Raw genomic sequence first — 14,962 nt, forward strand, 5'->3', positions numbered from 1 at the left:
AACTCATTTCTTCACTGTGTATAAACAGTCCAAACCGTTATAGGGGGGACACATAAAAAAAAAAAAGCTTTAAATAAATCTCCTTTACAAATAAAAGGTAAAGAGAAGCATTGCTCACTCAAGCGGAGGCCATACTTTGAACAGGGTTGTATGGACAGCTAAATCCTTATGCCTTTGACCTCGTAAGAGAGAAATCGAACGGTCTGGGTCCCTCCCGCAGGCTCCGCGCTGGGAGATCTCCGTGTCTTTCCGCAGGTTGGCCGCCTGGTGCCGCTGCCGACCGCGGAGGCTCCGCGCAGCTCCCGGCTCCACCGCGCCGGGGCTCGGGCGGGCGGGGCGGCACCATCCGGGCTGCGCTGCTCAGAGCTCGGCAGGCTGGCTCGGCAGCTCCATCCAGCTCACAGGGGGAAGAAATCGGTTCGCTGAGAAGGAATGGAGCTGACGAAGAGGGAGGAACCGCTCCTACGGCCAGCAGCGGCTCTGGTCCTGCTCCTCTGCGTGTCAGGGATGAGGGCAGAAACCGCCCGGTACTCTGCGCCCGAGGAGGCGGAGAGAGGCTCCTTTGTGGCGAATATCGCTAAGGATTTGGGACTGACCGGTGAAGAATTATCGGCTCGACAAGTTCGGCTCGTTCCTGAAGGAGAAAAGCAGTATTTACAGTTGAACCAGCACAGCGGGGATTTGGTGGTGCGAGAGCGGATGGACCGGGAGGAGCTGTGCGGGCAGAACGAGCCCTGCCTGGTGCGTTTCGAGGTGCTGCTGGAGAGCCCCCTGCAGTCCTTCCGAGCTGAGGTAAGCCTCACAGACATCAATGATCATTCTCCTGTGTTCTTAAATAAAGAGATAGTTTTAAAGATCCCGGAAAGTGCAGTGCCAGAGGCTCGATTTTTGTTGGAAAGTGCTCAGGATCCAGATGTGGGGAACAACAGTCTGCAGCATTACAGTATCAGCTCGAACGAGTATTTCCGTATCTACACCCGGAGGCGGAGTGACGGCAGGAGGTACGCCGAGCTGGTGTTGGACCGTGCCCTGGACCGGGAGCAGCAGGCTGAAATCGCGTTCACCATCACGGCTGTAGATGGCGGGTCTCCACCGCGCTCTGGTACAGCCTTAATCCGCGTGGTAGTCCTGGATGTAAATGACAACGCCCCGGTATTTAGCCGGAGTCTGTACAAAGTCCCGCTATTAGAAAATAGCTCCCAGGATACCTTTGTGGTGGCAGTGTCCGCTAGAGATTTAGACTCAGGAACGAACGGGGAAATAGCCTATTCCATAGTGCAAAATTCAGAGGAAAATCGCCACACGTTTAAAATAAATCCAGAGTCAGGGCAGATTCGACTCAAAAAGTCGGTGGATTATGAAGAAACAAAGACCTACGAGATAGACGTCCAGGCAACAGACGGAGGGGGGCTATCTGCGCACTGCAAGGTGCAGGTGCAGGTGCAGGACGTGAACGACAACGCCCCCGAGGTGATCATCACCTCCCTCACCAGCACCCTCTCGGAAGCCGCCCCGCCGAACACCGTGGTGGCCCTCTTCAACGTGCGGGACCGGGACTCAGGGGACAACGGCAGGGTGAGCTGCGAGCTGCCGGGTGAGCAGCCTTTCAGCATCACGCTGTTGCCGGCCGATGCTTACGCGCTGGTGACGTCGGAGGAGCTGGACCGGGAGGAGGTGGCAGAGTACAACGTGACTGTGCGGGCCCGCGACCAGGGCTCCCCCGCGCTCACGACGTCCAAAACGCTGCTCGTGAGGCTCATAGACGTGAACGACAACGCGCCAACCTTCGCCCAGGCCGTTTACACTATGATGCTTAGCGAAAATGAGCCGGCGGGGAAGAGCCTGGGTCGCCTGACCGCGACGGACGCCGACGCAGGAAAAAACGCCCGCGTGAGATACGCGCTGGACCCGCCCCCGCCGGGCGCAACCTCCGCAGCATCATTCGTGTCCGTGGACGCGGAGAGCGGAACCGTGCGGGCACTGCGCCCGCTGGACTACGAGGAAGTGCGCGCCTTCGAGGTGACGGTGCGCGCAGCCGACGGCGGCTCGCCGCCGCTCAGCGCCCAGGCGGTGCTACGCGTGGTGGTGCGGGACGAGAACGACAACGCACCCGTCGTGCTGCACCCGCCCCCCGACAGCAGCGCGGCGGCAGGCGAGCTGGTACCGCGCTGGGCGCGGGCGGACTACCTGGTGGCCAAGGTGGTGGCGGTGGACGCGGACGCGGGGCAGAACGCGTGGCTGTCGTACGAGCTGGCCAAGGCGACGGAGCCGGGGCTGTTCCGCGTGGGGCTGCACAGCGGCGAGGTGCGCACGGCGCGGGCCGTGTCGGAGAGGGACGCGGCCCGGCAGAGGCTCGTCGTGCTAGTGCGAGACCGCGGGCAGCCGCCGCGCTCCGCCACCGCCACCCTCGGCATCGCCCTGGTGGACGGCTTCTCCGACGCCTTCCTCCAGCTCTCCCATGGTCCTGCGGGGAGGCAGCAGCCGCAGGCGCCCGAGGAGGACCTGCTTACCACCTACCTCATCGCCTCCCTGGCCTGCGTCTCGTCGCTCTTCCTCCTCTCCGTCCTCACCTTTTCGGCGGCCAAGCTCTGCAAGGCCCGCCTCCGAGCACGCCTGTCGCCCCCTTCTGCCCCCAGCTACGGTGACGGCGACTTCGCCGCCGACGGCGTGGACGTGACCGGCACGGGGACACTGTCGCCGGCTTACCGCTACGAAGTGTGCCTGACCACCGGCTCGGGGAGGAGCGAATTCCAGTTCCTGAGGCCCGTCTTGCCCAGCCTGAAACGCAGCGCTGAAAGTGGAGCGGGCCAGGAGGGGGAAGGGCCGTGCTGCTCGCAGCTGGCTGGCGAGAGGGAAGGCGGCCCGGGGAGCGCGGCCCCTCCTGCCGTCCCGCCACCGGGCTGGCCGGCCGCCGGGCGCGTCCATGCCTGAGGCTCGCTGGGAGCCGCCTCCGCTCCCCGCGCTCAGCAGTGCCGTGCCGTGCCCGGCGCGCTGCCCCTGCGGAGGCTCTCGCCCGGCTCCTCCGGCCGGGGAAGGCGGCTCAGTCCCTGCGGCCTGAGCCCCCGCCCCACGGCGCCGTGGGAAGCGCCCCGAGCTCGCCTCGCCGCCGCGCCTCTCGGAGTGCCCGGCCCGGCCTCCCGGCAGCCAAGCACGCCCGCCTGCCCGCGGGCCCCGGGAGGCGGCGGAAGGCGCGGGGCAGCTGCCGGCGCTGTCCGTGCGCTCGGGCTGCGGCGGCGGCCGCGCGGGGCTCCCGGCACGCCTTCCCGGCGCCTCCCTCCGCGGCGCGGCGTGCTGCCGCGGGGCCCCCACGCGGGCGAGCGGGGGCGGCGTGTGCGCACGGGGCAGTGTGCCGGGGCGAGCCGGCGGCGGGCGGCGGCCGCAGTCCCGGCGCGGGCCGCAGGGTGGTGCTCCCGGCCAAGGCGGCGCAGAGCGGCGGAGGGCGGGGAGGCGGCCAAGCACGGCCCTACCCAGCGCAACCGGGCAGCCGCGGCGAGCGGCGGCGAGTGGGGTCCGCGCAATCCGCTGCCGGGCCGCCAGCCGGACTCGGCGAGAGGGAGCGCGCCCGCCCGGCACCGGCGATCCGCGAGACGGAGGCTGCCCGCTGGCCCGACATGGCGATCGCCAGGCAAGTGCTTTGTCTCTCTGCTTTCCTCTCTCTGCCGCACGCGCGCTGCGAGCCCATCCGCTACTCCGTAGCCGAGGAGCGGGAGAGCGGCTCCGTGGTCGCCAACGTGGCGGAGGACGCGGGGCTGGCCCCGGCGCAGCTAGTGGCTCGCCGCGCCCGCCTGGCCTCGGAGGACGGCCGGCAGCGCTTTCGCCTAGACCGCGGCACCGGCCGCCTCGTAGTGGCAGAGAGACTGGACCGGGAGGAGCTGTGCGGGCATTCCGCTACCTGTACGCTGCCCTTCGAGCTCCTGCTGGCAAACCCCCTGCAGTTCCTCCGGGTCGAGGTGACCCTGGAGGACGTCAACGACCACGCGCCTGTTTTCCCGGAGGAATCACTCACTTTTAAGATCCTGGAAAAGAGCGACCCGGGCTCGCGATTCCCGCTGGAGGGGGCTCGGGACCTGGATGTGGGCAGTAACAGCGTCCAGGCTTACAGCATCACCCCCGAGAACGAGTACTTCAGTGTCTCCTTTGGGAGCCGGAGTGAGGGCAACAAATACGTGGAACTGGTCTTGGAAAAGCCGCTAGACAGAGAGGAGCAGGCAGAGGTGCATTTCAGTGTCATTGCTGTGGACGGAGGCTCTCCGCCCAGGAGTGGGACCACCCAAATCCACGTTGTCGTTCTAGATGTAAACGACAACGCTCCTGTCTTCACACAGGAGAGGTACGTTGTGAAGGTTTTGGAAAATGCGCCGGAGGGCTCTGTGGTTCTCAGTGTGGTGGCAACTGATCGGGATGTGGGAGTTAATGGGGCCATCTCCTATAAGTTCAGCCAAACAGTGGGCCAGCGTGACTCAGCATTTGCAATTGACCTGACGAGCGGAGAAATCAAACTCACAAAGCCTCTGGACTTTGAGGTGGCAAAGAACCATGAGCTCAGTGTGCGGGCCACAGATGGCGGGGGCCTCTCAGCAATCTGCAAGGTGTTGGTGGAGGTGCTGGATGTGAATGACAACGCACCGGAGCTGGTGGTCAGCTCCTTCAGCAGCCCCCTCCCGGAGAATGCATTACCTGGGACAGTGGTCGCCCTCTTCACTGTCAGGGACCGGGATGCTGGTGCCAACGGCAAGATCTCCTGTGCCCTTGAGGACCAGCTATCATTCTCCCTGCGGCCAGCCTATAAGAACTACTATGAGTTGGTAACTGTGAGCACATTGGATCGGGAGGAGATGGCTCGATACATCCTCACTGTCATAGCAGCAGACGCAGGGTCACCTCCTCTGACAACCACCCAGACCTTCACGGTGGACATCTCTGATGTCAACGACAACGCACCTGTCTTTAACCAGACATCGTATACCATGTATGTGCATGAGAACAATGTCCCCACAGTGCTCGTTGGAGCTGTCAGTGCTGCTGATGCCGATGTGGGGCCCAATGCCAAGGTGACCTATTTCCTGGCACCGCACCACTCTGCAGAGCAGCCTCCCTGCTCCTGCATCTCTATGAACTCTGAGAACGGGCATGTATTTGTGCTGCGGCCTCTGGATTATGAGCAGGTGAGGCAGATCGAGGTGTTGGTGAGCGCCTCCGATGCAGGCTCTCCTCGCCTCAGTTCCAATGTCACTGTCCGCCTTGTAGTGGTGGATGAAAATGACAATGCACCGCTGGTGCTGTACCCCTCGCAGGACAGCAGCCCTCCATCTAATGAGCTGGTGCCCGTTTCGGCTGAGGTGGGGTACCTCATCACCAAAGTGGTGGCTGTCGATGCAGACTCGGGGCAGAACTCATGGCTCTCATACCACCTGCTGAGGGCCACCGACCCCGGGCTGTTTGTGGTGGGTGCCCAAAGCGGGGAGGTGCGACTGAGGAGGCCGGTGACAGAGCGAGACGCCATGAAGCAGAAGCTCGTTGTCCTGGTGCGAGACAATGGGCAGCCAGCACTGTCAGCCACAGCGGCACTGAGCGCGCTCCTGCTCAGTGACTTCTCAGATGTGGGCCTACCACACAGCAGCCAGGCCACGGAGGATGAGGATGGCTCCCTGACAACATACTTAATCATTTCCTTGGTCTTCATCTCACTCCTCTTCCTTGTGTCCACAGCAGCCTTCATCACTCATAAGGTGTGCAAGAGAAAGGAGCTGAAGGATGGGCATGTGCTTTATGGCACTGGCAACTTGCAGAGTGACCTAGCTGATGCAGCCACTGCGGGGACCCTGCCCCATGCCTATTGCTATGAGATCAGCCTCACAACGGGCTCGGGCAACAGTGAGTTCAAATTCCTGAAGCCCATCCTCCCCAGCCTGCCTCTGCAGCACCATGCCCTGGGAGGGGGCACCCATGATGAACAAGATTTCTCCCGAGGCCCTGCCACTGCAGAGGAGGTGGTGCCAGGCAATCCTGGGATGCTCTCTGCCGAACAGCCCCGTAGTCTTTCCTCTAACTAGCATGGAGTCAGCACAGCCAGGGGCTTCATGCCTTGCAAAAGGAAGGGACCAGGGCTACAACATCTGCAATGCTTCCTCCAGAGTAAATCTGCCTTTGCAACAGGCATCACCAATTTCCTGCAAATTCTAAGTAAGAAAGATTGTCTCCCCCTCCAAAAGTAGAAATAAAAGGAACTAAAATCTCCCTCAGTCTGGTAATCATATGTTTCAGCCCTGTTACAGCCGTTAAATGCTTCAAGAGTGGGGTCCAGGGTCCTCAGCTAAGTTCTTGTCTAACCTGCTCTCAGGCATTACTGTGGGCCTCTAATCCTGTGCTGTAATGCATTGGCACGGCCAAGCACACAAATCAGGTGCTTGCTGAAATGCATGTAGCCCTCCTCCCGGGTCAGGGAGGCAAGGAGGTGGTGAGCACCACAGTGGTGCCAGCACTGGGCTCTTCTCTGCATTCTGGATGTCTGCTTGTGAGACCTGTGCGCTCTGCCATGGTGTCTGTCTGGACAGCTGTTGTGTGTCTGCACATGCTGCACAAAGGCTGGCTGGTGAATCTTACCATCGCAATGTGCATCATTACAGTTCAGCAAGCAAGAACATTATTTTGATCCTTTGAGTTCAGAAGTCTCCTCTTCTCCAGGGCAGAGCAGCAAAAACACACCACAAGGACTTCCCTGGGCCCCTAAGAGGGAGGTGGGTGGGCTGTTTCCTTGGGATTGCAGCACAAATGGTGTTGGTATAGACTGTAACTGTACAGAGCTGGGAAAGCATGTTCATTGTTTTTGGGTGCATTGTAAGGAAACTCCTCCAGTTACATCAGAGGACTTTGATGGTAGAATCAAGATGAACAGGGAAAGGGGCCATAGAGTCTGGTCTCATCTTTGTTGTTCCTGAAATCAGAGGCTTCTTGGTGGGAGTGGACAGCCATCCCGATACGGTTTTTCTAGGTTTTTGTTAGAGCATTTGCATTCTCCTTTTTGCCCTTTCTCCTTCTACCCTGTGAACTGTGCTTGAGCGTTGTCCTGCCTGTTCCTCTTCAGAAATACCATTGTACAGTAACAGATTGTTTGAATGATGGCAATGTGGCACGGAATATTTGGAAACCCTCACGCTGTGTTGTGTTGCAGTTATTACACTGTTCTGTTGTAAACAGGGACACCCTTGTGTGTAATAGTGAAATAAAGAGAAAGCCTGAATGCCTTGTACGGAGACAGTCTTTGGGAGAGGTTCTTTCTGGAAAGCTCTGTCAAAGTTCTTCAAGAGGCTGGGAGTGGTGTTCTTGCTGTGTCCCTTGGCTGAGGCAGAGTTGAGTGGGGACACTTCCTCAGTCTGGGGATGCAGCTGATAAAGCATGCAGGGAAATTATTGGGAGCAGAAAAGTGCTGGCAGGCCTGTATGGGTCTTCTGAGCTTCTGTTTGTGACTTGGCTCAGTTAGTTCCAGGCCCAGGGAGACTGGCCCCTACCCTAAGCAATGAGGTGGGGAAAGTGACATTTCCCACTGTCCAAATGGCTCCAGCTGCTGATAGGAACTGTAAATCATTTGAGCACAAAGTATTTTGATTCTGAAGGTTTTGGAGGATGGATTTCACAAAGCATATGTGTTCCTCTGGAGAGGTGTTTGGGGTAGCAGCTTGAGGTGGTTAATTGGAGGGTGAAAACTACTTCCAGGGAGAGGATTCACTCTGGAAATGCAGAGAACTACAGCCATCCCTTCTGCAAAGATTCTGAGAAAAAGGTAAGTCCTGGGGACAGGCTGGTGTAATGATTCTAACTGAAAACCATTGTGCATCGAGGACTGAGTGATCCAGTATCCCATTAATCTAGGAAGAGACACACCTGTGCTGTGCTGTGCTGTGTTGTACTGCATAAATCCCTGGTCAGCAGTATAAACTCAGTCAGCTCATTGTAACCAAAGAACCTGCAGGCAGCTCCCAGTTGTTAGTGGTGAGAAAGGCACCTGTGAGCAAGAAGACTGCATGGGAACTTCTTTTACTGACACAGTAGAAATGATGAATAGAATTGCTTTGTTGCAGGAAAGTGCTGTAATGACTTGAATGACTGAAACAGGGGCACACTATTCTTTTCTATGACCACAGTCTGCATGGCATGCTGTGAATGGCTGGGGTCATGTTTGAAGCTGCTCTTCTGAGGGTTCTCTGCATCTAAAGGGACATAGGATTATCTATGCTAATCTCTTCCAATAGGGTGAGCTATAATAAACAGGGTCGTGGATGACATCTGAGATAGTCGGCATGTGTCCCTTACTGAGATCACAAGGAACCAGCCCATCTGGGTGTAAAACTGGTGCTTCTCGGGTCGTTCCACCTTGAGGGTTTGTGTGTCTGACGCAGTTAACTAGATGGTTTATTAAGTTTTTTACCCTGTGAGAGGGGGAGGCTGTTTCCTGTATTGGAGGGCCTGAACACACTGCTGAGCTTTCCCAAGGGGCTTTTTGGAGATGCCCTTTAGTAAAGATAACTTCTCAGGCTAGGTAATCGACAGCCCTACTGGAGGGCATGTGTTTCTGGGCCCGTTGGTCACCAACGCAAGTGTGCTAATCAGAGGCTTCAGGCTTAGAGGCAGCCTGGGCTACAGTGATCATGCACTGGTGGAGTTGTCTGTCCTATGGGATATGGGCCAGGTAAAGTCAGGTCCCTGAATTTTAGGAAAGCAAACTTACAGTTGTTCAAGGGGTTGGTCAATGGGACCCTCTTGGAAACTGCCATCAGAGACAAAGGAGCAGAACAAAGCTGGTAGATCTCTAAAGACACTTCCCACAGAGCATGAGAGCTCTAGATCTCCACATGTAAGAAATCAGGAAAGGAGCGCAAGAGACTGGCCTGGATGAGTAAAAGGAAATGCACAGGCAGCGGAAGCAAGGGCAGGTGTCCTGGGAAGAGTATGGGGACATTGCCTGGTTGTGTGGGGGTGGGATCAGGAAGGCCAAGGTGTTGCTGGAGCTGACCTTGGCAAGGGATGCAAAGAATAGTAAGAAAGGCTTCTATGGGTGTGTCAGCCAGAAAAGGAAGGTCAAAGAAAGAGTACCTCCACCAATGAACATGACTGGCAAACTGGTAACAACAGAGGAGAAGGTGGCTGATGTACACAACTTTTTTGCCTCAGTCTTCACTGGCAGTCTCTCTTCCCACACCTCTCAAGTGGATGGACCTGAAGGCAGGGACTGGGGGAGCAAAGTCCCTCTCACTGTAAGAGAAGATCAAGTTTGAGACCACCTGAGGAACCTGAACATACAGAAGTCTATGAGACCTGACGAGATGCATCTCAAGGTCCTGACGGAATTGGCTGATGTAGTTGCTAAGCCACTCTCCATATTTCCAAAGTCATGTCAGTCAGGTAAAGTCCCTGGTGACTGGAAAAAGGGGAAGATTGCACCCATTTATTAAAAGGGAAGAAAGGAGGACCTTGGGACTAGTGACCTGTCAGCCTCACCTCTGTGCCTGGAAAGATCATGGAACAGATCCTCCTAGAAGTTACGCTAAGGGACATGGAGGACACGGAGGTGTTTTGAGAGCCAGTGTGGCTTCACCAAGGGCAAGTCTTGTCTGACCAACCTAGTGGCCTTCTATGGTGGCATGACTACATCAGTGGACAAGGGAAGAACTACAGGTGTCATCTATTTGGACTTCTGTAAGGCCTTTGACATGATCTCCTCCCTAAATTGGAGACAGATGGATTTGATGGATGGACTATTTGGTGGGTATGTAATTGGCTGGGTGGTCGCATCCAGAAAGTGGTGGTCAATGGCTCGGTGTCTGGATGGAGACCAGTGATGAGTGCTGTCCCTCAGGGGTCTGTATGGGGACCAGTACTATTTAATATCTTACTCAGTGACATAGACAGTAGACATTTGCAGGTGACACCAAGCTGAGTGGTGCAGTTGACATGCTTGAGGGATGGGATGCCATTCAGAGGGACCTGGACAAGCTTAAAAAATGGGCACACAGAAACTTCATGAAGTTTAACAAGGCCACGTGTAAGGTCCTACACCACTGCCAGGGCAATACAGTTACTGAAAGCAGCCCTACGGAGAAGGACTTGGAGGTACTGATGGATGAAAAACTGGACATGAGTCAACAACGTGCACTCACAGCCAAGAAGGCCAAACATGCCCTGGGCTGCATCAAAACAAGTGTGGCCAGGAGGTTGAGGGAGGTGATTCTGCCCCTCTGCTCTTCTCTGGTGAGTCCCCACCTGGAGTACTGAATCTAGTTCTGGGGTCTTCAGCACAGGAAACACATGGACCTGTTAGAGTGGGTCCAGAGGAGGGCCACAAAAATGATCAGAGGGATGAAACGCTTCTCTTATGAGGAAAGGCTGAGAGAGTTGGGGTTGTTTAGCCCGGAGAAGACAAGGCTCTGAAGACACCTTTTTGTGGTCTTTCAGTACGTAAAAGAGGCTTCTAAGAAAGACAAGGGCAGACTTTTTAATAGGGACAATAGGACAAGGGGTAATAGTCTGAAACTAAAAGAGGGTAGGTTCAGAATAGACGGAAGAAATGTTTTACAATGAGGGTAGCGAAACACTGGAAGAGGTTGCCTAAGAAGCTGTAGGTGCCCCATCTCTGGAAACATTCAAGATCGGGCTAAAGGGTCCAGCGCAGGGGTACGAGGATGATGAGGGGACTGGAGCATCTCCCTTATGAGAAAAGGCTGAGAAGGCTGAGACTGTTTATCCTGGAGACTCGGAGGGGATCTAGTCAGTGTATACAAATATTTAAAGGGCGGGTGTCAAGAGGATGGCGACAGGCTCTTTTCAGTGGTGCCAAGTACAGGACAAGGGGCGATGGGCATGAACACAGGAAGTTCCATCTGAATATGAGGAAAACCATCTTTACTTTAAGGGTAACAGAGCACTGGAAGAGGCTACCCAGAGAGGTTGTGGAGTCTCTTCTGGAGACATTCAAACCCACCTGGTTGCAATTTTGTGACACCTGGCCTAGTTGAACCTGATTTACCAGGAGGCTGGACTAGATGATCTCCAGTTGTGCCTTCCAACCCCGAACAATCTGTGACTTTGTGGACGGGACTCTGGGTCACCTGATCTAGTTGAAGATATCCCTGCTCATTGCGGGGGTGTGTGGGATGGGGTGGGGTAGGCTATGTGATCTTTAAAGGTGCCTTCAAACACAGACTGTGATTCTCTGGTTCTATGAATCTACAAATCTATGATGCTATATTCTATCATTCTATTATTTTCTATCCTTCAATGATTCTGTGAAGCAATCCGGTGGAGAGGGCCTGTCAGAGAGACTCTCCTGAATGCGTGCATGTCCCGTGAATGTGTTCCCACTGCTATCAGGTATGCTCGCAAACGCGGGGCTGCAGCAGGTGCTACGGGCTGAGCCGGAGCGAGAAGCCGAGAGGGCGGAGGGCGGCTCCTGCGCCAGAGCGCGGCAGTTTTTGCCTGCGACTGCGAGTGTCGCTGTCGGCTCGTGATGTGTCCGAAGATGGGCGGCAGCAGCAGCAGCAGCGAGCGAGCGGCAGGACTACACGGCCCCAGCCCATGCAGCGCGGGGAACGAGCCGAGCCGGACTGCTCGGAGGAAAGGCTCGGCGGGAGCAGCGCGGCGGCAGAGCTGAACCGCAGGCCGGCTCCGGAGTGCGGAGGGGCGAGCAGGCGGCTGCTGCCAGGATTTAGAATGGCGGAGGGGGAAGAGCCCTGGGGCCGGCGGGAGCGAGCCCTGCTCTGGTGCGTCCTGCTGGCGGCGTGGGAGGCGGCGTGGGGGCAGCTGCGCTACTCGGTGCCCGAGGAGATGCCGAAGGGCTCGTTCGTGGGCGACGTGGCCAAGGACCTGGCGCTGCAGCTGCCCGCGCTCCCCGACCGCGGCGTGCGCATCATAGACAGAGGCAGGGCGCAGTATTTCGCCCTGCACGGGAAGACGGGACACTTGGTGACGGCGGAGAGGATAGACAGAGAGCAGCTCTGCCGGCTGGTGGAGAAATGCGTGCTGCGCTGTGAGGTGATAGTGGACGGGGAAATGAAGGTTTACGGCATCGACGTGGAGATCACGGACATTAACGACAACGCGCCAAGCTTCCAAGACACAGAAACGGAGCTGAGAATGAGCGAGACGACAGCGCCGGGGTCGCGGTTTCCCCTGGCCGAGGCTCACGACCCGGACGCGGGAGCGAATTCCCTGCAGAGCTACGAGCTGAGCGGCGACGAGCACTTCTCGCTGGCCGTGCAGGCGGGCCCCGGCGGGGACCAGCGCCCCGAGCTGGTGCTGGCCAAGGCGCTGGACCGGGAGGAGGCGGCGTTCCACGAGCTGGTGCTGAGGGCGAGCGACGGCGGCGAGCCGGCACGGACGGGCACGGCGCGGATCCGCGTGGCCGTGCTGGACGCGAACGACAACGCGCCCCAGTTCAGCCAGGCCGAGTACACGGTGCGTGTGCCGGAGGACGTGCCCGTGGGCTCCGTCCTCATCACCGTCACGGCCACCGACGCCGACGAGGGGCTGAACGGGCACGTGAAATACTCATTGAAGAAAACGAAGGACCTGGCACCGCAGGTTTTTCACCTGGACGCTGAGACGGGATCGATCACGGTGCTGCGGAGCCTGGACTTCGAGGAAGCCGAGTCGTACGAACTGGAGGTGCAGGCGCATGATGGTGGGGCCCTTTTCGACACGGCCAAAGTCGCGATCAGCGTGACAGACGTAAACGACAACGCGCCCGAACTGACAGTATCGTCGGCGCTGAGCGCGATCTCCGAGGACGCGCCGTCGGGGACGGTGGTGGCCCTGCTGCACGTGCAGGACCGGGACTCGGGGGCGAACGGCGAGGTGCGGTGCAGCATCGGCGAGGGGCTGCCGTTCCGGCTGGAGAAGTCGTTTGAGGGCTACTACCGCGTGGTGACGGCGAGGGAGCTGGACCGGGAGGAGGTGGCGGAGTACAACGTGACGGTGCGGGCGGCGGACGGCGGGTCGCCGTCGCTGTGGAGCGGCGCGGTGCTGGCGCTGCGGGTGCTGGACGTGAACGACAACGCGCCGGTGTTCGCGGAGGCGCGCTACAGCGCCCGTCTGCCCGAGAACAACGCGGCGGGCGCGCTGGTGCTGACGGTGCGGGCGGCGGACGCGGACTGGGGTCAGAACGCGCGCGTGCGGTACCGGCTGTCGGAGGGGCGGGTGCGCGGCGCGCCGCTCTCGTCCTACGTGTCGGTGCAGGCGGAGACGGGCGCGCTGTACGCGCTGCGCTCCTTCGACTACGAGGAGGTGCGCGAGGTGGGGCTGTGGGTGCGGGCGGAGGACGGCGGCGCGCCGGCGCTGAGCAGCAACGTGTCGGTGCGGCTCGTGATCGTGGACGAGAACGACAACGCGCCGCAGGTGCTGTACCCGCCGGCGGCGCCGGGCGCGGGCTGGGCGGGCGTGGAGCTGGCGCCGCGCTCGGCGGAGCCCGGGGCGCTGGTGGCCAAGGTGGTGGCGGTGGACGCGGACGCGGGGCAGAACGCGTGGCTGTCGTACGAGCTGGCCAAGGCGACGGAGCCGGGGCTGTTCCGCGTGGGGCTGCACAGCGGCGAGGTGCGCACGGCGCGCTTCCCGCTGGCCCGCGACGCGGCGCGGCAGAGCCTGGTGGTGGTGGTGAAGGACCACGGGCGGCCGGCGCTGTCGGCCACGGCCACGCTGACCGTGGTGCTGGCCGAGAGCGTGGCCGAGCTGCTCTCGGAGCTGGGCAGCGCGGCGGCGGCGCCGGGCGAGCCGGCCGGCAGCCTGACGCGCTGGCTGGTGGTGGCCGTGGCGGCCGTGTCCTGCCTCTTCCTCGCCTTCCTGCTGCTGCTGCTGGCGCTGCGCCTGCGGCGCTGGCGCCGCTCGCAGCTGCTGGCGGCGGGCAGCGGCGCCGCGCGCGGCGTCCCGGCCTCGCACTTCGTGGGCATCGACGGCGTCCGCGCCTTCCTGCACTCCTACTCGCACGAGGTGTCGCTCACCGCCGACTCGCGCAAGAGCCAGCTCCGCTTGTCGGCCGGCAGCTGCTGCGACACCCTCCCGGCCCGGCCGCCGCCCGACGAGCCCGCGCCGCTGCTCGGCGACGACCCCGCCGCGCCCCCGGTGAGTGCCTCTGCCCGCGCTTGGCTGCCTTTCCTTCCTGCCGCTCTGGAGTTTCTCGCTGCCCCTTGCCTTCCCTCTGCGCACGCAGGCAAGGCCGGTGCAGCTGCGGGCACAGGGCCTCGGTGCGCTCCTGCCTCTCGTTCCCGCGGGGCCCGTGCCTGGCTGGCTCATCCGGCGCTCCGGCTGCGGTGGCAGGCAGGGGCGCTGAGGGTCCCTGGCGCTCTCTCGCGGGGCTGGCGAGGGGAGGAGGCGTAGGCACGACCGCAGCAGGACAGGCGCGGGGGTGTGTGGGGGTGCATGGCCTTGAGGGAGCGCTCGGGACTCCTGCTTTGCTCGGTATCCACCCCCAGGCTCTGCTGAGAGCCTTGCAGAGCATACGCCTCCCTTCTTGGAATGCTTCCAGGCCTGATAATGGTTTATGTCACAGAGAAATGGCCTGGGGGACTGGCCCTTTGGTGAGAGGTGCTGGCACATTAGGAGGGTCCAAGAACACCACGCGACTTGTGAGGGGCTGTTGACGGGCATCCTGGGAGCTGTCCTTGAGGGGCTGCAGATGGGTATAAGACACATTGGTGGCCAAAGGAATGTTATGGTGTGTGACTGTTGTGTGTTTACATCAGCTGGTAACCATAAAGCCATTTCCTCCCTCCCCCCCCACTGGGGAGGAGAATCTGAAAGGAATATTAAACTCTAGGGTTGAGATAAGAAAAATTTAATAACTCTAAACAGAATTTAAAAAGTTAAGAAATACAATAATAATAATAATGATAATATTAATAACAGCAGTCATCATGAGAAGGTGGGTAAAAGGATAAAATCCAAAGGAAAAGGGAGAAAGGAAAGCAAGTGATGCACA

General features: G+C 59.1%; 3 protein-coding genes across 3 annotated transcripts; all 3 read left to right on the forward strand.

The window, feature by feature from the left end:
• The first annotated feature begins 31 nt into the window (after positions 1 to 31).
• LOC129736600 (protocadherin beta-16-like) lies at positions 32 to 3,051 on the forward strand. The gene has a single exon (XM_055717619.1). It carries the CDS (start codon positions 433 to 435, stop codon positions 2,929 to 2,931), a length of 2,499 nt encoding a protein of 832 aa, XP_055573594.1. The 5' UTR covers positions 32 to 432; the 3' UTR covers positions 2,932 to 3,051.
• On the forward strand, positions 3,051 to 7,241 carry LOC114014250 (protocadherin beta-15-like). Its single transcript, XM_027797270.2, has one exon. The coding sequence runs from the start codon at positions 3,612 to 3,614 to the stop codon at positions 6,051 to 6,053; it is 2,442 nt and encodes an 813-aa protein (XP_027653071.2). The 5' UTR covers positions 3,051 to 3,611; the 3' UTR covers positions 6,054 to 7,241.
• A 4,326-nt stretch (positions 7,242 to 11,567) lies between these two features.
• On the forward strand, positions 11,568 to 14,708 carry LOC129736599 (protocadherin gamma-A10-like). Its single transcript, XM_055717617.1, has one exon. It carries the CDS (start codon positions 11,569 to 11,571, stop codon positions 14,359 to 14,361), a length of 2,793 nt encoding a protein of 930 aa, XP_055573592.1. The 5' UTR covers position 11,568; the 3' UTR covers positions 14,362 to 14,708.
• The last annotated feature ends 254 nt before the right edge of the window (positions 14,709 to 14,962 follow it).

The sequence above is a fragment of the Falco cherrug genome, chromosome 8 (genome assembly GCF_023634085.1).
Source record: "Falco cherrug isolate bFalChe1 chromosome 8, bFalChe1.pri, whole genome shotgun sequence".
NCBI classification, from domain to species: Eukaryota; Metazoa; Chordata; class Aves; order Falconiformes; family Falconidae; genus Falco; species Falco cherrug.

Excerpts from the sequence above, each read along its gene's own strand:
- LOC129736600 (XM_055717619.1), top strand. The coding sequence starts at position 433 with ATGGAGCTGACGAAGAGGGAGGAACCGCTCCTACGGCCAGCAGCGGCT.
- LOC114014250 (XM_027797270.2), top strand. The coding sequence starts at position 3,612 with ATGGCGATCGCCAGGCAAGTGCTTTGTCTCTCTGCTTTCCTCTCTCTG.
- LOC129736599 (XM_055717617.1), top strand. The coding sequence starts at position 11,569 with ATGCAGCGCGGGGAACGAGCCGAGCCGGACTGCTCGGAGGAAAGGCTC.